Source organism: Plasmodium gaboni, chromosome 6 (assembly GCF_001602025.1).
Source record: "Plasmodium gaboni strain SY75 chromosome 6, whole genome shotgun sequence".
In the NCBI taxonomy this organism is placed as follows: Eukaryota; Apicomplexa; class Aconoidasida; order Haemosporida; family Plasmodiidae; genus Plasmodium; species Plasmodium gaboni.
The window spans coordinates 163,166-185,969 of record NC_031486.1 but is presented as its reverse complement, the minus strand read 5'-3'; the positions used below and the strand labels follow the sequence as shown (position 1 = coordinate 185,969).

Here is a 22,804-nt window from a genome sequence, read left to right as displayed (position 1 = left end):
GTGTTTTATTATTTTTTTTTTTTCTATCCCTATATATTTCATAGAATTAAAGTTAATATAATAATTATTCTCATTACATATTGATTTAATTAACTATCGAAAGAAAATAAATAAATTAAATATGATAAAAAAATATATATGAATATATAATGACATGGTAATATAAATATATATATTTATATATATATATATATATATTTATATTTATGTGTTATTTTTTTTTTAAAGTCAATATATGTGAAATAAGTAAATATATTAATATATATATTTATCAATGTATCTTTATAAATTTTATCAAATCATATAAAATATTTTGAAAATTAAACGATTAATTTATTATTATTATTATTATTATTTTTTTGATATATATTAAAAAATAAACAATTATATATGGGTGTCCATTGTATATTTAAAAAATAAATATACATATATATTATTAATTATGAAAATAATATTGACAAAAAAAAAAAAAAAAATATATAATATATATATATATATATATATATATTTTTTATTATATATATATATTTTAAATAATATGGTATTTTTTTTTTTTTTTTTTTTTTTCTTTCTATTCTCTATATATTATTATAAATATATTATACTACTATATTTTTATACATATAATAAATAATATGTCCATAAGTTTGGCTATATTTTTGATACTATAAAAATATTATTATATATATTATATATATATAATATTATTAATTATTATAATGAGAGCTTTTTATTTTATATATTTTTATATAAATAATAAGAATATTTTTTTTATTTTATTCTCTTATTTTTCAAAAAAAAAAATAAAATAAAATAAAATAAAATAAACATATATATTATATATATATATATATATTATTATTATATATTAAGAAAATAACTTCTTTTTAATAAAAATATTACTTTAATATATCCCATAAGATATATTATTATTTTTATAAATTATAAAAAGTAAATATTTCTTTTTTTAAAAAATGGTATTCTTTCTCTATATAAAATAATAATTAATTTTTGTATGACGAATTTGCAATAATAAAATATATATAATTAAAAAAAAATTCAAAAATAACCTAAAGATTAATTTTTTAAAATATTACTATTATATATATATATATATATATATATATATATGTATATATGAAGATATTTGGTTTCATATAAAAAAGAAATAATTATATTTCTTCAATTTTATATAAGGCTAACTTAATATAAATATATTATTATATATATAAATATATATTTTTTTTTTACGTTATTATTTAAAAAAAAAATTAGAAAAGTTTATATATGTTGTGAAAGGGATATATAAATGAATTAGATAAATAATAATAATATATAAGTGTACACATTTAATAATATATATATTTATATATATTGTGAAAGATGAATAAACGAACACTTTCAGATGATAGGAACACGAGGGAGAAAAATAAAAGCGGAGTTAAAAGATATCTTATGAGTAGTGATGACATTTATGATAATCCTAAGATATATCATGAAAAAAATAATGGGGGTTCTAAAATAAATATGAGTACCTTTCTTGAAATAAATGAAGATGGGATGCTATATGATAATCATAATAACAATATAATGAATGGTCATAATAATGATATGTGTGATTTAAATAATGGTAATAATAATATTTTTAATAGTTTAAATAAAATTGATAATAATAATAATAATAATAATATAAAGGATAATGAACTTAATAAAATAAATAACGAAAACAACAACAACAACAATAATAATAATAATAATAATATTAATAGTAATAATAATAATACTTCTTTATCGACAAAATATTATTCAAATGATTGTAAAAAAAGGAAAGGTAGTAGATATACATCATCCCTACCCTTTTTAAAAAAAGAAAAAAATAGCGGTAATACAGTTTTAATTTTAAAAAACGTACCAGAGAAAGTAGATGAAGAAGATATCATATCTTTTATGCGACCATTTTTAAGAAATAAGAATCCAGAAATTATATTCGATGGACAAGATATTATAGTTAAATTATATGATGATGAATTAATTGAAAGTATATATACATATTTTAATCAACACCCAACACAAATCAAAGGTTCTTTTGTTAAGGTTAAAATATCTAAGGACAATGATGATAATAAGGAAAGCAAGAATGAACACAACAACATAATGAACAATAATAATAATAGTAATAGTAATAATAATTATAGTTGTAATAATAATGATGATTATTCTCTTTATAATAACCATCCTACAGATACATCAGACAAAAGATATAGCAAATCCAATAAAGCAGAATGCTCTAAAGTTATTTTAGTATCTGTTATTAATTTACATTATCCTGTTGATATAGAATTAATTTATTATTTATTTAGTAAATGTGGAACAGTAGAAAAAATAATTACCTTTTCAAGAAATCCAGTTTTATATCAAGCACTTATACAATTTGATAATATAGAAACAGCAAAGGAAGCTATAAAAACATTACATAATAGAAATATATATGATGGATGTAATACAATAAATATCCAATATTCATTTCTAAAAGAATTAGTTATCAAAGGTAATAATTCAAGCTCATGGGATTATACTCTATCTAGTGAAAAAAAAACAAAAAATTACCCAGAAATTCAAAATTCTCACGGAGTTCTTCCAACACCCACACGTAACCATCAAAAAAAAAAAAAAATAAAAAAAAATAAAATATTTTAACTGTCATATATATATATATATATAAATATATATTTATATATATGTGCATTTTTATTTTTATTTTTTTCTTTTTAGGAAAAAGTATAGATTCTGAATTATATCAATTAATGGAGAAGAAATTCAAATTAGTTGACTTTGAAAAAATGAATCCGTCCAAAACGCCAGTCTTAATATGTTATAATATACCAAAAGAATATACAGATGTTAATAAGGTATATAGAATATGTTATACATAACAACCAAAAAGTGTTAAATAAATAAATAAATATATATATATATGTGTGTATGTTTATGTGTTTATATTTTATATATATTATTTTTTTTTTTTTTGAAACAGTTATTTAATCTCTTTAGCATTTACGGATTTGTTACGCGAATAAAAATTTTAAGAGAAAAACCAGATGCTGCTCTTATACAATATTCAAATTACATATTTTCTTCATTAGCTCAAGAATATTTACAACGTGCTAGAATTAGTAATCAAAACATAGAAGTGAACTTTTCTAAAATACACGATATAAGAGTTTCTCAAAGACAACAAAATCATGAATCCCACAATACTAAAATATTTAGTAATTATGACCAACGATATGTGGTATAATAAAAAAAAAAAATAAATAAATAAATAAAAAAATAAATATATTGAATCATATATATATATATGTATATATAATGTTCCACATTTATATTATTCATATTATAATCTTTGTTTTCACATTTTTTTTTTTTTAGTTATCAGATCAGGGAAAATATATCAAAGCCGCATGCAGACCGACAAAATGTTTATTTATATCAAATCTTAATGAAGATGTCAATGAAGATTGTGTAATGAATTTATTTAACAAATATGGAAATATAAACAAATTTCAATTTCTTCCTGTCAAGGAAGGGAAAAGACACCTCTCTATTATTGTAGAAATGAATACGGAGGATATGGTAATATAATAGAAAAACAGTGGGGGGGGGAGAACAAAATAAAATTTAAATTGTATATAAATATTAATGTGGTTATCTTTATATATATATATATATATATATGTATGTATATATTTTTATGTATATATTTTTTTTTTTTTTTTTTTTTTTTTTTTTTTTTTTTATAGGCAACAAAGGCATTAATGGATCTACATAATTTTTATCTAAAAGATAGATATATAAAAGTATCCTATACAAAATCCAGATTAATGTAATGAACATATCATTTCAATTATATAAATATTATTAATTTTAATTAAATTGGAAAGCTAATCTTTTTCATTTCTACTCTTCTACTCTATACCCTTATTATTGCATTTAATTATTTAATTAGTTATCCATATATTTTATAATTATTTTCCTGAAATCCATTATATTTTTCAAAGTTAAAAAAATTAAAATAATAAAAGTTAATTTTTTCATTTTTTACTATTCATTATATATATATATATATATATTACCCCATACGAATTATTATGATAACATGTATTATATATATTTATATATCTACTGAGTAATGTGTTATTTGGGAATGTATTTTTTTACTACATTACTAGTAAGATTTAATTTTTTACTATTCCCTTTGTTTTTATTACTTTTTTCTTTTTCTTTTGCTATACCTTTTAATTCAATTAATACGAAATTATCCTTTTCCTTTAAATCTATCTTTTGAATTTTTGATTTTTTTTCATGTCATGTGAAAAAAAAAAAAAAAAATATATATATATATATTATAATTAAGATTGAATTTGTTGAAATTAATTTTCATTCTTAATTCAATTTATATATTTATATATTTTCTTTTTTTTAGCATATGTGTTTTTTTTTTTTCGCGTTTGTATTAACATATGTATACTGCTTTTCTGTAGTCTTTATCAAATATGTTCCTCTATATATTTGCATATGTTTTGTATGTATATAAATATATATACACATTCCTTTTTAATTTTAATTAATTTGTTTAATTTTGTAATAGACAAACTTTCTTTTTTTCTTTTTTGTTAAATTTAAATAATCCTTAAGTGGAACACAAATGTTTCATATATATATATATATAAGTATATATAAGTATTTATAATATAATTTTTTTTTTTTTTTTTTTTTTTTTTTTTTTTTTTTTTTTTTATTGTTGTTTGGCTGTATATGATGGATATAGCTATTTTTGAAAATGATAAAAATTTATCATTAAATGGAATAAAGTAAATACCAAAAAAAAAAAAAAAAAAAAAAAAATGATATATTCATATATAAGAAATCATAAAAAATAATGAAGAAAAACAATAAATTTGATTGTTTCTTGTTTTGACCTACATAACATATTAATTATTATAAATTTTTTACAGTAAACTAGTAGAAGATGTCTATAATGATAACCTTAATTTTTTGTTAAAGGTGTGTAAGAATTATTTTATTTTATTTTTTCTGAACCGTTCATGTAATTTTAAATCAAATAGCTATTTTTTTTTTTTTTTTATACCATTTGAACATTTTTTAAAGAAAAATAAGAATGAATTGGAAAAAAGTTACACTGATCCTTTCAGTTCCAAAATTGAAGCTTTAATAAGTTCAATCGAGGAAGAAGCAAATAAACTATACAAAGAAAAAGATGAAATGAAACAAAATTTTCAAAATATTGGTTAAACAAAATATATAGATAATGAATCTTTTTGTATATGTTTATAAATTTTTTCATTTACTTTCTATATTAAATCAAACAATTTTTTCTTTTTTTTTTTTATATATATATATTAAAAAACAGCAATGCAATTAAAAAATGTAAAGAAATCTATTAAAAAAACAGAGAGCTATATAGGAAAAAATGTTAATTTAGTTTAAAATATAAATTTAATTATATTTATAATGCGAAAACGTATATATTAAATAAATAAATATAAATATATATATATATATATATATATATGTATATATATATATATATTTTCTTTCAGATGAATGGGGAAATCATTGAAAATTCTTATAAAACACTTGAAAATATAAAAAAGGATATTGACAATTTATAAGGGAAAATAATAGAATACATTATTATACCATAATATATATATATATATATATATATATATATTTATTTATTTATTTTATATTATGTTCATATTTAATAACCATTTTAATATTTCGTTTAAATAACGTGTATTAATTAATTATATATATATTAAAATATGCGTATTCATTTTTTGAGAAAAAGTGTATTCACATATTCATAAGATTTTATACAAAGCATGTATCATGTATACATTACATTATTTCAGATATTATATATAAATATATAATAATAAAATATTACATGCATTAACTAAAACATTACAAATAATAAAAACAATAATAATATATAAATATATAAAATGAATCTGGAATCATTTAAAACAATGAATATAAAAAAAAAAAAAAAAAAGGAAGCGAAAAAATAATAATGAAATCTTAAAAATTAAAAATAATACAAATTTTTTTTTTTTTCGTATGATAATTATATACATACCATAATATATAAATACATCATTTTATATTATTATATAATACATAAAATACCATATTTATATATATATATTCAACTTGATTATAATATTATATAAAAAAAAAATGTATTTTATTTATATATAAAAAAAAATTGTACATATTTATATAATATATAATTAATATACATATATATAAAAAATTGTCGCAATGAACTGAATAGAAGAAAATATTTTATCCAAAGAAAAAAAAAAGAGAAAAAAAAAAAACAAAATTAATTAATAAAACTTTAAACTTTGTGAAATATATTCTGTGATATTTGCTGGTATAATCTATTTATTACATCATTTTCAGATATTAAATAATTTATGTTTTTATTTTTTATTTGTATTTCGTTTTTAAAAATTTTAAATTTATTTTCATAATAACGAATTTTATTTTTTAAATAATTATTTTCATATTGCAGTGTATCTATTTTTTGTTTATAACTTTTTATTTCCTCCTTCAATTTAAATAATTCTTTATTTTTAGTTAAATCTTTTTCAATATTAATAAAATTTTTTTGGAATTTTATGGCATGTTTAAATCTTTCATATTCATCTTTATCCCTCTGAAGAATCATATTTTTATAATATTTTTCTTTTAATTCAAAATTCATTTTTATATATAAAAGTATATTTATATATGTATATCCTTTTTTATAATATTTTTTAAATATATATTTGCTTTTAAAAGTGGGAAACAACAAATAATCAATAAAACCTATATTTAATATATGTAAAATATTATTATATATATTATATATATATATGTACTGTTCTTAAATGGAAATGTTGTACAAAATAAAAAAAAAAAAAAAAAAAAAAAAAAAAGGATATAAAAAAATATATGGAATGAGAATTAATAATTTTTACATTAAAGAAATACTAAGTATAAATTAAATTGTTTTTAATATTATATAAATACATCCATATATATTTATTCTTTTTTTTATAAACACTTTTTGTGTGTGCACAATTCTTTTTTAACCACATAAATATATATATATTATATTTTATATATTGACTTATTTTTTGTGTAGAAAATAAAAAAAATATATAATAATAAAAAAGATTATATGCCATATTTTTAGTACAAAAAAGAAGAAAATTTAATTAGTGTGTGTTTCTTTTTTGTTTCATTTTTTGTAATCTTATTTATTTTTATTTTATTTTTTTTTTTTTAAATGAGTATTATATTTTAAAGTATATATTTTCGCATTCAAAGTCTTAATATTTTCATCAATATATATATATATATGTGTATTTCATTTCATTTCATTTTGAACATATTATATAATACCGTATAATAATTATGACGAAAAATAGACTGTTAATAGAATCTCGTGAAGCTAAAAAACAAAATGATCCTGATATTAGCCTTACACACAGGTATAATCATCGAAATGTTATAAAAAGTATTATTACATTGTTTTTTTTTTTTTTCTTGTTAATATACATATTGGTTTATTACATTTTTATGTTTCACATATAATTGTGTTATTGTTGTATACATAATATTTTATAATATAGCTCTAGATATTTATATTATATATGTTATCTGATTATATTTTTTTAGTGAATACAATTTGCATGAGTGGCAAGCGGTTATAAGGGGACCCAAAGATTCTCCATATGAAGTAAGGACACATTATAAGATTGCATTCACTTCATTTTACAAACTTGCCTACATACATATATATATATATATATTTATATATCGTATGCTATTTTTTTATAGGGAGGAAAATGGAAAATAAATATAAAATGTAAAAGTACATATCCAATAGATCCACCTTTAATTACATTTGTTACCAAATTTTTTCATCCAAATGTAAATTTTGTTACTGGTATGTTTTAATTATTTAATTTTTTTTTTTTTTTTTTTTTTTTTTTTTGGTATGGTAAAAAAACCTGAACTGTGTTCAGGTAAAACTTATATAATATAAATTATATATATTTTTCATGTACATGTTCATATTGTTCAGGTGAATTATGTATGGATATATTAAAAGCTAACTGGAGTCCAGCTTGGACAATTCAATCATTATGTCGTGCTATACTTTTTCTTTTTAATGAGCCAAATGCTGACAGTCCCTTAAATTGTGATGCTGGTAATTTGATAAGATCTGGTGACATAAAAGGATTCCAATCGATGGCAAGAATGTATACAGTGGAATACGCAATGGACGATGATAATGAAAAATAAAATATATATTACATATATATATATATATATATATATATATATATATATATATGTATATTTTTTTTTTTTTTTTTTTTTGTGTGTTTATATTTTTTTAATATATTTACCTTTTTTTCGTTAATATGATTATATATCTTCCTTTTTGTATTTTACGTATAAGAGAAATGAAAATATCTCCAAAAAATTTTGTCTCTTCGTGGGTATGATACATTTCTAATTTTTTTTATGTAACAGGGGAAATCAATGTATATGTAACAAAAAAAAAAAAAAAAAAAAAGAAGCAGTTGTAATATTTAACAATATGAGATACTCTAATTAAAATTATTAATCTCATATATATATATATATATATATTAATATTTATATGTGTATATTTATTTGAATTCTTTTATTTTTTTAATTTTTTTATAGTTTTGCTTTTAAATAAACATATTTATATATAATAACTTCTTAAATTAAAATGATGATATATCTACTTAATAACAAACATGTGTAGAATATATATATATATATATATATATATATATATATATATATATATATTTATTGATTTATTTATTTTAATTTCAAATATGGTTCATGTGATAAATATATTATAATTTTTAATGGTAATAAATAAATGTTCTTTTTATTCATTTTAATTAATGAAAAAAAAGTGATGAATAAAAAATTAAAATTACAAAAAAAATAATAAATAAAAAATATATAATAAATAAATAAATAAACATACGTATGTATGTATGTATATTATGTCATATGAATAGTTCAAATATCATATAAATAAATATATATATATAATATATAACATATGAAAAATTAAAATTTTTCTTTTTCCATAACAAAAGGAAAAAAAAAAAAAAAAAATATCGTGTATAAATAATGTTTACGTTCGGTTTTTATATTTTATGGTTACAAAATAATAAGGGTTTCAATAATTTAATTAATTCTATAGAATAACAAAAAGGAATAAATACATACATACATACATAAATATATATATATATATATATATATATATATATATATATATATCATTTCCATATAGATTACTTTCTTACCTTCTACGTTTTTCTCTAATTGCCATTTCACGCATTTTTTGTTCCTTTATTTTTTGTCTAATTTTCATTTTCTCTGATTCTTTGACCCACCATGGTTTGGTGTCTTCTGAATCTCTTCTTCTTCTTCTGCTCCTCTCAGAATAAGATGAATTGCTACGACTAGAAGAAGTTGTATATTTATGATTATGTTTTCTTTTGCTTATTTTTCTATGCCTATAACTATTTTTATAACGATGATAATCAGAATCATATGAATTTCTTGAATTACTGTTACTATCTGAATATGAACTATTTGATTTACTATAATTATATGACCTTTTTCTTTTTTTAATTTTATCATATATATATTTTTTTTCTCTTGTAGTATATGATATAGTATTTCTTTTATATTTATTACTTGATGTGCTACTACGTGAATAATTACGTGAGGAGCTTTTTTCTTGACTGTATGATGAATTACTATATTTACTACTTCTTGAACTTTTATATTTTTTTATTTTTATATTATGTGATTTTTTTTTTGTTTCTCCATCATGTCTATCATAAGAACTTTTATCTATTGAGCTATCTTTTTTTTTTTTTTTTTTTTTATCTTTTTCATATTTATCATATTTATCATTTTTTATATCATTAAGTTTTTCTTCTTGTATTGAACTGGTCGTCTCTATATTAAATTGTTGCATGTTTGTATTTTCTGAATTATTTACATTTAATAAATAAGAATTTGTTGGTTGAACTAAATTATTAACTAAGAGCAAATTTGGGTTATACATGGCACATAATTTCATAGCTAGCTTTTCTTTTAAGGCTAATACCTTTTCAACTTTTTCATTAACATTTGGATTAGTTGTTAATAAGAATTTATTATTATTAATATTATTAATGTTATTCATAGTATTTATAATAGGCAAATTATTTGTAGTGCTCATAATTGTATTGCTATTCATAATATTGTTGTTACTATTGTCACCGGTTGTATTATTACTATAAAATGAAAAATTATTTTTTAAATTGTCTTTGTCATTTATTAAGCTATATGCATCTCTTATACATATCTCATGTAATCCTACTTTAGTTCCACTTAAATTTAAAGCTGCTTTCGCATGTTCTTCATTTTTAAATTCAACAAAGGCCGTGTGTACTTTTTTCTGTTCATTGTATTGTAATTTATAACTAGTGGTATTTCCAATGTTTTGAAAAAATTCTCTTATATCTTCTTCATCATACTAAAAAGAGCAAGGTGGAAAAAAAAAAAAATAAAAAAAAAATATAAAAAAATAAAAAAAAAATATAAAAAAATAAAAAAAAAATAAAAAAAATATATAAATATAAATAAATATATAAATATATAAAGGTATAAATGTGATATATGATATATATATATATATTTTTTTTTTTTTACCTTTTCTGGAATATTTTCCATATACACAATTTTTGAAAAAACATCAAATTTATTATTTTTTTCGTTTAGTGAATTTTGAAAATCAACGAGTCTTTTTTTCTGTTCAGAAATTGCTTGTTGTTGTAAAAGCAGAGTTTGCACACCCTAAAAAATAAATATAAATAAATATATATAAATATAAATAAATAAATAAATATATATATATATATATATATATATTATATTGTTTGATTATTTTATTTTTTACCTGACTGGTTATGCTGTTTCGAACATCTAACAAACTATTTACATTTTTATCACTTTCGGTTGTAGACACTTCATTCAAATTGGTATTATGAATTATGGGTTCTATAACACTTACAACCATAGGAACATTCAAAAGGGTTTCTCCATTTAGTCTAGATGCATTTGTTATACCTTCTGATGTCTTGAATTCAATTTGGCAATATTTTTGATTAAGACCTGGAAAACTAAAACAATGATATAAAATTGGTTAGTATATATATATATATATATATATATCAAAATATATTATAACCACACACAGGGCAGAAATAACAAGAAAAAAAAAAATAAAATAAATAAATAATACATACATATATACATATATATATACATACATATATACATTTATTTTTAGTTTATGTATGTATTAATTTTAAAGTATGACAAACAACTGACATTCATTTTAAAATCTTTCTCTTTTGTAACTTATAATTCTTATCAGAAAAAAAAAAAAAAAAAAAAAAAAAAAAAAATATAAAATAAAATAAAATAAAATCATAATTATATTTATATATATATATATATATATATGTATATATTATCCATATAAAAAGATAAACTTACTTCTTAAATGTTATATTTATTATTTCATCACAAGAACCAAATTTTTCTCTTATATTCTCTTCAGTTATATCACTTGAAAGATTCTTAACATATACTACATTAGCTATACTGAAATTTAAACTCATATTATTTCAACCTTTTTATTATTATAATTTTTTTTTTTTTCTAAAAAAAGGAATAAAGAAAATGTAAAGATTTTCATACATATATAAATATATGTATAACATATATATATTAAATTAATAAAACAAAATAAATGGTTTATAATTTATTTAAAAAAAAAAAAAAAAAAATGTTTTTCTTACATATATATTATAATAATATAAAAAGGTTCTTTTCTTTCTTAAGTTTTTATATGTTTTTTTATTTCTTCTTTTTATTAAATCATCTTTTTTTTTTTTTTTTCTTATATATATATATATATATTTATATAATCATTATTTAATATATAAAAAATTAAAGAAAATTTTTATATATAGAAAAAAAAAATTATAATATAATAAATATGATAAATTTTATATATAATTCCTATATAATTTTTGTATGCATATATAATATAATATATATATATATAATATATATATAATATATTTCTTTATATATATAGTGTTACCCCAAAAAAAAAAAAAAAAAAAAAAATTTTAAATATATAAATGTAAAGAGAGAACTTATAAGACTTTAAAAAAATATTTTTTGCCTTTTCTTTTTTTTTTGTATGAAGAAAATAATTTATTCTTAGATGACAATAAATTAATTATGTAAGAATATATAGAAAAGATAATTTTTTTTGATGTTTTATTTATTAAATCTTTTCTACCATTTTTATTTATTTTTTATTTTATTCCCATATGTATATATATATATTTGTATGAGTGATAAAAAAAAAAAAAAAAATTATGATAATATTTATATATATATTTAATAGTAGATTTATAGTTTTTATTTGTACGTAGAAAACTGATAGAAAAAAGAATTGATTAAAAAATATTTTGATTTCCAAATTATTATATTATATAATGTAATTTTATGAATACATGTTATAAATATGTCTATGATTTTTATTTTTAATTAATCAAGGGAAATTATTTTATTTTTATTTTTATTTTTTCTTTTTCTTTTTTTTTTTTCTCAAATTTTTATATTTTTCTGCTTTATGATATTTCGAACTTTTTAAGTTGTGCACATAAATATAAAAAAAAAATATAGACATATATATAATATATATGTTGAAAGGTTTTATTGTTTTTATTTTATATTACTTATTATATTAAAATATTTAAAAGTATAATACATATATATATTATATATATATATTATATATATATATTATATATTTATCTTTGAAGAATGTATGAAACCCATCATTTTTTTTAGTTAATAATTTAAAAGACAAAAAAAAAAAGAAAAGAAAGCTTATACCTTAGACCGTAGTCCACAAATAAATATTATAAATATTATAAATATACTTATATATATGTAATATATATATATTTTTTTTTTACTGTGTTGATAATATGAAATAATAAATATCACTTTTTTGTGTTCTTATATGAAATAAAATTCGGTTGTAAAACTTTTCATATAAGCAAAAAAAGAAGGGTAGAGTGGGGACTTGATATATAGAAATAATAATATATTATATATCATATTTGTATATATAATTATAACAATATTTTATTATTTATATCCATGTCTTTTCAAAAGAAAATATTTTATATCCTCACAGAATGAACATAACAACATATAAATAAATAAATAAATAAATATATATATATATATATATATATATATATATGACATCCTTTTTATTTTTTCATTTTATCATCTTAATAGGAAAAAAATAAAAATATGTATATAAAAGGAGCACCTAATATTATCACATTTATAAATATATACATATTTATTTATTTATTTATTTATTTATTTTTATATTTATAAAAATAAGAAAAAGATAAGAATACTTGTTTAAATATATATATAAAATTTTTATGAGTACTAAAATGAAATAATATTATATGTAGAAAAATTAAATTGACCTCATTATTTTTTTTATGTTTTTATTTCCACGTTTTTAAGTTAATATATAATAAATATGTAATCATTTTTTTTTTTTTTTTCTGTTATATATATATATATATATATATAGCATGCGTTAAAAAGGATAGATGAAAAAAATGTTGATACTTCAAATTAATATATACATATAAATAAATTTAACATACAAATAAATATTATACATAAATATATATAATATATTTATATAGAATTATATATATATATATTTTTTTTTTGTATATATTATATTAAATCAATAGAATTATATATAATAAATAAAATAAAAATGTTTTATTATTTATACATAATTATACAATAAAAAATATAATATTATTATTTTATATAATATAAATATAATGTATATATAAATATATAATATATATTTATAAAATTACCATGTATATAATATATATATATATTTTTTTTTATATGAACTATAAAATAATATTATTTATAATATATATAAAAATAATAAATTTATAGTGCACAGATTTTGATGTTTTTTAAATGTCATTGTTTTCTTTTTATTTTATAAATAATATTTTTTAAAATAAAAAATAAAAATAAAATAAAATAAAATAAAAATAAAAATACATCATATCTTTTTGTATACAAATAAAAAAATGAAAAAAATAATATTATTATATATATATCCATCATACATAATTTTATATATTAAATAATAATATAAATTTTTATTTTTATCAAAATAAATATTTTTTCTTTTTTTTTTTTTCATATAAATATATAATTCTGAAAATAATTAAAAAATAAAAAAATATATAAATATATATGATATATATATAATTTATATATAATTTATATATAATTTATTTTATCTATATTTTACATAAGAAATTTAAAAAAATATATATGTATATATAAACATATATATTATATTTATTTTTCCATTTTTGTAGTAAATGTTATTTTATTTTATAATAATAAATTACTTGATTTATTTTGTGATATGTTATATAATTATAAATAAATAATATTATTAATTTTTTTTTTTTTTTATATATATTATTACATATTTTGTTTTTTTAATATATATATATATATATTTATTTATTTATATGTTTATTTTGTAGAGCTATTCGTTTACCTTTTCTTGTATATTATATGTAAATATTTTCAACCTACATATAACCCCCGCATAATATATATATATAAATATATATATATAAATATATATATGTTGTATTCATTTTTTGTTACGATATTATTTATAATAATTAAAAATATAAGAAACGTGTTGTATGTGATGATTATCTGTATATATATGAAAAAAATATATACTTTGATAAACTACATTTCTACATAAAATAATATATATATATTATATATATGTATCTATTTTATATGTTTATCTTTTTTCTTTTTAAACATCAATTAATATATATATATATATATATAATATTTTATTTATATATATTTAATTTTTATGTACTGTTTTTACCTTGTTTTTGTGCCTTTGATTTTTTTTTTTTTTTTTTTTTTTAATGTTCATGTGATATAATTTTAAAAGAAAAAAAAAAATATGACTAATGTTAATAATAATATGAACAATTCAGGCAATAATTCAACACCTACGAATGAGGTGTTATGGGAATCTTTATATAAGGATTTTAACGAAATAACAGATAGGAATAAGAAACATTTGAATTATATAGAGAATAGTTTATTTAATTTTTGTAAGGGTGTTAGTTCAAATGAAGAGTTATCTTACGATTTATCAAATCGTAGAATGACTGATATATCTCATTTAAGAAAAAATAATATAGGTATTAAAGTAAATGTAAATAATTTAATAGGCCATAAAAGTAGGATAATAAATGATATAAATGAAAATAATACTGTAATTAATAATGATAAAGATAATAAAGAGGAATTGAATAATGTCATGCTAAAAAATAATGTGAATAATATTATAAATGATGAATATGAAAAAGGAAGTAATATTGTTTTAAAAGATGAAGATGTGGAATATATAAAAAATGATACCTATATAAGTTGCACAGATATTATGAATAGTGAAAAAACAAGAAATTCTGATAATTTTAATAATTCTTATATAAGTTCATCTGCAAATAATAATGTTGTCTCAAAATCGGGTAGTTTTAAAATCGACTCACCAAATAATAATACAAATATGAAAGATACAACTGACACAAATAATCATAATAATAATAATAATAATAATAATAATAATAACAATAATAATAACAATAATGACAATAATAATAATATTAGTTGTAATGAGGAAAAAAATAATTATTTCTCATATAATAATATTAATAAAGACGTATTAAGAAGATCGAGTCTTTTCAATTTAAAGAGCAAATCATGCCACAATTTTTCTTTACCAGATGATGGATTATATAACTATCACAATAATAATAACAAAAGTAATAGTAATTATTATATATCTAACGATTTTTCAAAGAATAGATTACGATTAGATAAAAAAAATGACGATCATACATATCTATTAAGTAATAAAAAAATTTATGATACCTACAAAGAAAGAAAAAGTGATAAGAAATTTCTTACGTTTAATACTTTTGATAATAAATCAGAAGGAAGTGTTATATTTCATATGGAAAAATATAGAAATTTTACATTGCCCTCAGAAGAAAAAATAAAAACTTATAATTTTTTAAAAAAACGTAATAGCACATTTGATTCATTAGAAAAATTGGATATGTTATTAAAAAGTAAATATAAAAGTATCAATAGTAAATATAACAATAATAATAATTTAGAAAGTGAGAATCATATTGAACATGATTCTGTGTCCCTTTCATATTCATGTCCTAAAGAAAATATTAAAAAAAATCATTTAATTAAATCTTTCCTAAGCTCTGATCATAATTATAAAATAGATTCTGTCATGTCAGAAATTTATAATAGGAATAAAGAAATTGACAAGAGCGATGAATCTCCTCTATCTGAGCAAAATGCACAAATTGATAATCACAATGTATTAATAAATAGATCAAAAAAATTAATAGAAATTAGTAAACAATGTTTAAGTGCTTATTCAGATATAGCTTCTGATAATATGAATGATTTATATATAAACAAAAAATCTGACCATATAAATAATATAAATAATATAAATAATATTTATGATAGTGTACGTGACAGTTTTAAAAGAGAAGAAAGTGTCTCAAAATCACCATTATTTTCTGATAAAAATAAACAAATAGAAACTAATGAAATGTCAAACAATGATCATAATAATAAAAACAATTTTGATCATTTGTTAAATAATTTGAAAAACATGAGTAATTCTAACGGTTACGATTATAGTAATCATATGGATAATATAAATTATAGTTATGACACTGAAGAAGATGAGGTTGAAGAGCATAATGATAATGGTCATGGAAATAAAGAAAAAAAAAGAGATCATGATATAAATAATGATAATATTAAGCAAAATGTATGTAATTTAAACGTGGAAAACTTAACAATTCAAAATAATAACAGCAATAATAATAATAATAATAATATTTCAAAATTTAAAGAAGAGAATATGGAAAAAAATGGGAAAAAAGTAAATTCAATTTTTGAGGCATATGATAAAAATAATATAACACAAGGGAAAGAAACTGCCTTTAAATACAACAGCATATATATGAGTAATACGCAAGGAGGAGATAATAGTAATATACATGGTGTTGTTAATAGTAGTCATGAAAAAAAAGAAATAAAAATAAAAGATGTGTTGTATTCTTTATCAAAAGAGGAGGAAGACATGTTAATTAATATTGACAAGAATAATCCTTTGTTAGACGATAATAAGAAAAAAGAGGAGAGATGTGTTGCAAATGGAGGAGCAGGAGGAGTGCATACGAATATGTCTACAAAAGAGGAACATCATAATAATAATACCATTGATGAGCATAATATAGATGATGATAATTACATATATGAAAAATTGAAAAACAGGAAACACCTTAGAGAAAAAGATATTGCCAATATTTCTGTTGAATATGGTGATTATGTTGGCGATGTTAATGTTGATGAAAAAGAAAGTATATCGTTGGATGGAACGAGTAGCAGTGCACGTAAAATAATAATGCATCCCGATTTTGTTGAGAAATATCTTCAAAATAAAAAAAGTCATAGTGTCATGGGATATCGAGAAGAAATAAAAATTAGTGACGAGCAGAAAAAAGCGCTAGACAAAAGTGTTAATGTTATAAATTATTCAAACGATGTAAAACGTTTATTTCGAGAGAAATATTTTTTACAAGATTTATGTGAAAAAAGAAAAGTTATGGTTCAAAAAAGTAAAATTGAAAATACCAAATTAAATATAGAAATTAAATCACTTTTAAGTTTTAACAATAACTTAAGTTATGCATTAAAAGAAAAAGATGCTGAAATAAAAATTTTGAAAAAACAAAAAGAAGAATTAGAAATAAATTTAATGAAACGAGTTAATAATAATACAAATAATAATCATTCGAATCCATATTCTTTCTTAAATAATTCTACTCACTTAAGTTTATATAATGATGACAAAAGAAATAGTATTGATAATAATTGTAATGTGTTATGTAATAAAAGCACATCCTCATCAATTATTTTAAATAACATGAATGATACAAATGAAAATATTATACAAAATTATGAAAAAAAAATACAAGAATTGAAAGTGCAGCTAAAAATGTATCAAACCCAAAATAATGACTTGCAAGAACAATTGAAAATTTTTATGAACGAGTAAGGCAAAAATGGTTATCAAGAGTGAAATAAAATTGGCTATAGCTAGCCAAAAAAAAAAAAAAAAAAAAAAAAAAAATAGACAATTAATCCAAGGGAAGAAATGGATGCTTCACGAGATATGTACATTTATATATATAAAATATATTATTTTATATTATTTTATATATGTTTATTATTTATTACTTATTATTTATTATTTCATTTTTTTTTTTTATTTTTGATATAATTTATTAAAATTTTCATATGTTTATTTTTTTACCATTTATATAATTTTTCTTTAATATAAAACTTTCCGTTTGCTCTTTTATTTTTATTTTTTTTACAAAATTTAAAAATAAAGGAGAACTGTTTTTAAGTATAGAATTTATTGTTTAGGATAATAAAATAAATAAATAAATAAATAAATAAATAAGGACGTTAAAAAAAAAAGAATGTCATGTTAAAAGTGTGTTCTATATATTTTGTTCTTTAAAAAAACAATGAAATATGATCATTTGAGAACCACAAAAATAATGATATATATATATATATTTTATATTTTATATTTGCTTAATTTAAAACGTTTTAATCTTTTGTATAAATGAGATGGTGGGATTTTCCCCTTTTTCATTATAATGAGAAAAATAAATTTATGAACAAAAATAATGTTAATTTTTTTTTTTTTGTTATATATATAAAACTAGGTAAAAAAAAATTATATGTATATACAAAACATATAAAACGAATTGAATAATAAAAAAAAAAAAAAAAAAAAAAAAAAAACAAATAATAAAAAACAAATTAATAAAAAACAAAAGATAAAAAATAAAAGATAAAAAATAAAAGATAAAAAATAAAAGATAAATATATTAACAAAAACACATCATATTGTCAAATATAATATAAAGGTTATCAAATGGATAAATAATTAATTTTCTTTTTCTTTTTATTTTTTTTTTTTTTTTTTTTTTTATTATTTTTTTTTTTTTTTTTTTTTTTTTTGGTGTGGGGGTTATAATAAAATAACATGGAAATAGTAATATGATATAATAATATGATCTATATAATATATATAGATATATACATATATAATGGTATATAAATAAATCAGAAACAAGTAGAATTTTTAATATGCATATATTTTATTAATATAACACATATTTTAAATGAATAAATATTTTTTGAATTATAATAACACAAAGGGTGATGAAAAATAATTTAAGATGTCTTTTTTTTTGGTTTAATATATGTATGAAGAGCAAAATTTGTGAACAAAACTAATAAGGTTATACAGTAGCAAAAACTGAGGCCTACTAGTCTTCTGGGGTAAGGGCAGTAGTGTCTTACGAACAAGACATAAAATCCTGGGAGGATGATGGAAAGGAACTAAAAAGAAAACAAAAATAAATAAATAAATAAATAAATATACATATATATATATATATAATATATATAGTAATAATCTTTTATGTATTGAATTATTTTATATGTGGGTATCATACCTGTAACATTTGAAGATACGTTACGCATGCCTTTGCAAAAATGGGTACTTTGAATTTTACGCTTGCAAGGTAGTAATAAAGGTACATGATAAAATGCACAAATGAGCTGAAAAAAAAAAAAAAAAAAAAAAAAAAAAAAAAAAAAATATATATATATATATATAATATATATATGTACATTATATTATATTTATTTATTTTTAATTGTATATATATTTGCATATAAAGACACATATATCATATATACCATATATATATCAAATAAAGATTTTATTTTATTTTTTTTTTTTATCTTACTTCACTACAATGATATAGTAAATATCTCCATCATATCCTACACTTGTATTTATCCACATAATTAGAAAAACTGAGAAATGATGATATACATGTAGGAAGGTAAATTGGTTCCATTTTTTTCTTAATACAATTAAAATTGTGTCAACAAAATCTACTAATTTGTTCCTATAAAAAAATAAAAAATAAAATAATATATATATTATACATATATATATATATATATTTTTTTTGATGCATATTTTAAAATCGTTTCATTTTTATATATTATTACAAGTAAAAGAGCCAGCAGCACAAGGCAATATTTTTTTTAGAAAAATCAACAGAGTTGTAAAATAAAGAAAAGCGTCTATTCTTTGCTTCGTATACTGTTAACAATGTGATAATTAAGCTGAATAAGACCTAAGGTTTAAAAAAAAAAAAAAAAAAAAAAAAAAAAAAAAAAAAAAAAAAAAAAAAAAAAAAAAACATATATATATATATATATATATATATATACATAATATATATTATATATATATTTACATTTTATATCATTTTCATTTTACTTGTAATAGATTGTAGTAGGGTGTTAATTTTTCAACCATTTGTTCTAGTCGTGTCATTTTGGGGCCTCTTGTTATGGATGGGGCAATTTTGGCTGCAAGAGTTTTATCGTTTGTACCTCTTCCATATCTAAGATAATATATATATGATATAAATACAAATAAAAAATATGATAATAATACTATAAAGAAAGGAGTAGGATTCATCAACAACCAATTCTTGGTTATACTTCTTGCATATTTTAAACTTGGATTGAAGAACGTTAAAATGCTCTCCCCTAGGTTATTGAAAAATAATATATTTATACTACTCATTGTGGAAAAATATTTTATAATAATCATATAAAAATTAAAAACAAAAGATAATAATATTCAACATATAGAAAATAACTTGGTGGTATATATATAATAATATAATTTTAACTTGGGTATTCAAAAATATTTTGTTTTATATATATAAATATATATATATTATATATATATTATATATATTATATATATATTATATACATGAAAACACAAAAAAAAAAGAAAGAAAAAAAAAAATAATAATATATATATTATATATATATATATATATTATTGACTGGTTCAAAAATATATATTATTATATATTAATAAATATTTTATCAGTTTTTTACTTTTTTTTTTTTTTTTTTTTTTTTTCTTATATATTATTGACTGGTTCAAAAATATATATTATTATATTAATAAATATTTTATCAGTTTTTTCCTTTTTTTTTTTTTTTTTTTCTTTTTTATGAATTTAAAAAAAAATATATAATATTAATAAAATTATACTATAATATATATAAAAATAAATATTTTATTTTATATCATTATGAAAAAAAAAAAAAAAATATATATATATATAATAAAATATATATTTTTATATATATGAGAAAAAAAGAATACTTTTTTTTTTTCTTATTTTATATAATATAATATATATTAAAAAAAAATAAAATATAATTTTTTATATTATTTATAAATTAATTTATGTAAATATATAATATTATTATAATATAAAATAATAATTTGAAATAAAAAAAAAAAAAAAGAAAAAGAAAAAAAAAAAAAGTATATTTATATATATTTATTATTTTTTATTTTATTTTATTTTATTTTTTTTTTTTTTTTGGTTGTAAAAAAATAAAGAAAAACTATAGGCTTATAATATAGTTGCTGCCTATATGTTTTTTAAAAATTATAAAACAGAACAAAATATATGCTTTCAAAAAAAAAAAAATAAAAATAATAAAATAAACATATTATTTATTATTATATATAATTATTATATAGGTAATAAAAATTTTATGCATATATAAAATAATATATATATTATATATTTTTATATAATATTATAATTATATATTATAGTATGTATTTATTTTATATATAAAAATATTATATATATAAAAGAATTCATTTTTTAAAAACATATATATAAAAACAATTAAGAACTTTTATATATTTATAATATATTATTTTATTATTTTTTTTTTTTATAGAATTGTACATATAATAAAAAAAAAATAGGACTATTTTTTTTGGTATTTATTTTTACAAATATATATTACTTTTTTGAAGAACATACAAAAATTTTATTATATTATATATATATATATATATAAAGCCGAAGATATATAATAAAAATAATGCAAGAATATAATAATATATATATATATATATATATATATATATATTATAATAATAATATATACCAAAAAAAAATAAAGTATGGCTTTTTTATTTTATATATATATATTTTTATTTTTATGGCTGTTTTTATAAAAAATATATATTAAAATAATAATATTATAATTTTTATAAACATATATATAAATGTATTTTTTTTTTTTTGTTGTTTTATTATATATTATTAAAGTGGTAGAAATATAAATAATATTATATATTTGAATATATATATATATTATGAAATTATTACAACCAGGATAAAAATAAAATAGAAAAGGTTCTAAAAAAAAA

The 22,804-nt window shown here is 17.0% G+C and overlaps 7 protein-coding genes across 7 annotated transcripts; 4 read left to right on the top strand and 3 right to left on the bottom strand.

The window, feature by feature from the left end:
- Positions 1-1,383: 1,383 nt before the first annotated feature.
- On the top strand, positions 1,384-3,887 carry PGSY75_0606500 (putative polypyrimidine tract binding protein; the record flags this gene model as incomplete). Its single annotated transcript, XM_018784644.1, has 5 exons — positions 1,384-2,650; positions 2,773-2,909; positions 3,035-3,292; positions 3,430-3,633; positions 3,801-3,887. The coding sequence occupies 5 exons, from the start codon at positions 1,384-1,386 to the stop codon at positions 3,885-3,887; spliced, it is 1,953 nt and encodes a 650-aa protein (XP_018642698.1).
- Positions 3,888-4,815: 928 nt separating this feature from the next.
- PGSY75_0606400 (hypothetical protein) lies at positions 4,816-5,693 on the top strand (the record flags this gene model as incomplete). Its single annotated transcript, XM_018784643.1, has 5 exons — positions 4,816-4,871; positions 5,016-5,064; positions 5,170-5,308; positions 5,432-5,493; positions 5,622-5,693. The coding sequence occupies 5 exons, from the start codon at positions 4,816-4,818 to the stop codon at positions 5,691-5,693; spliced, it is 378 nt and encodes a 125-aa protein (XP_018642697.1).
- A 737-nt stretch (positions 5,694-6,430) lies between these two features.
- Positions 6,431-6,799, bottom strand: PGSY75_0606300 (hypothetical protein; the record flags this gene model as incomplete). Its single annotated transcript, XM_018784642.1, has 1 exon — positions 6,431-6,799. The coding sequence occupies one exon, from the start codon at positions 6,797-6,799 to the stop codon at positions 6,431-6,433; it is 369 nt and encodes a 122-aa protein (XP_018642696.1).
- A 695-nt stretch (positions 6,800-7,494) lies between these two features.
- PGSY75_0606200 (putative ubiquitin-conjugating enzyme E2) lies at positions 7,495-8,388 on the top strand (the record flags this gene model as incomplete). The annotated part of the gene is made up of 4 exons (XM_018784641.1): positions 7,495-7,571; positions 7,759-7,819; positions 7,921-8,029; positions 8,168-8,388. 4 exons carry the CDS (start codon positions 7,495-7,497, stop codon positions 8,386-8,388), a joined length of 468 nt encoding a protein of 155 aa, XP_018642695.1.
- A 1,054-nt stretch (positions 8,389-9,442) lies between these two features.
- On the bottom strand, positions 9,443-11,822 carry PGSY75_0606100 (putative RNA-binding protein; the record flags this gene model as incomplete). Its single annotated transcript, XM_018784640.1, has 4 exons — positions 9,443-10,672; positions 10,849-10,992; positions 11,096-11,318; positions 11,698-11,822. The coding sequence occupies 4 exons, from the start codon at positions 11,820-11,822 to the stop codon at positions 9,443-9,445; spliced, it is 1,722 nt and encodes a 573-aa protein (XP_018642694.1).
- A 3,473-nt stretch (positions 11,823-15,295) lies between these two features.
- Positions 15,296-18,496, top strand: PGSY75_0606000 (hypothetical protein; the record flags this gene model as incomplete). The annotated part of the gene is made up of 1 exon (XM_018784639.1): positions 15,296-18,496. The coding sequence occupies one exon, from the start codon at positions 15,296-15,298 to the stop codon at positions 18,494-18,496; it is 3,201 nt and encodes a 1,066-aa protein (XP_018642693.1).
- A 1,196-nt stretch (positions 18,497-19,692) lies between these two features.
- PGSY75_0605900 (putative long chain polyunsaturated fatty acid elongation enzyme) lies at positions 19,693-21,130 on the bottom strand (the record flags this gene model as incomplete). Its single annotated transcript, XM_018784638.1, has 5 exons — positions 19,693-19,860; positions 19,977-20,082; positions 20,274-20,438; positions 20,545-20,672; positions 20,819-21,130. 5 exons carry the CDS (start codon positions 21,128-21,130, stop codon positions 19,693-19,695), a joined length of 879 nt encoding a protein of 292 aa, XP_018642692.1.
- Positions 21,131-22,804: the final 1,674 nt, after the last annotated feature.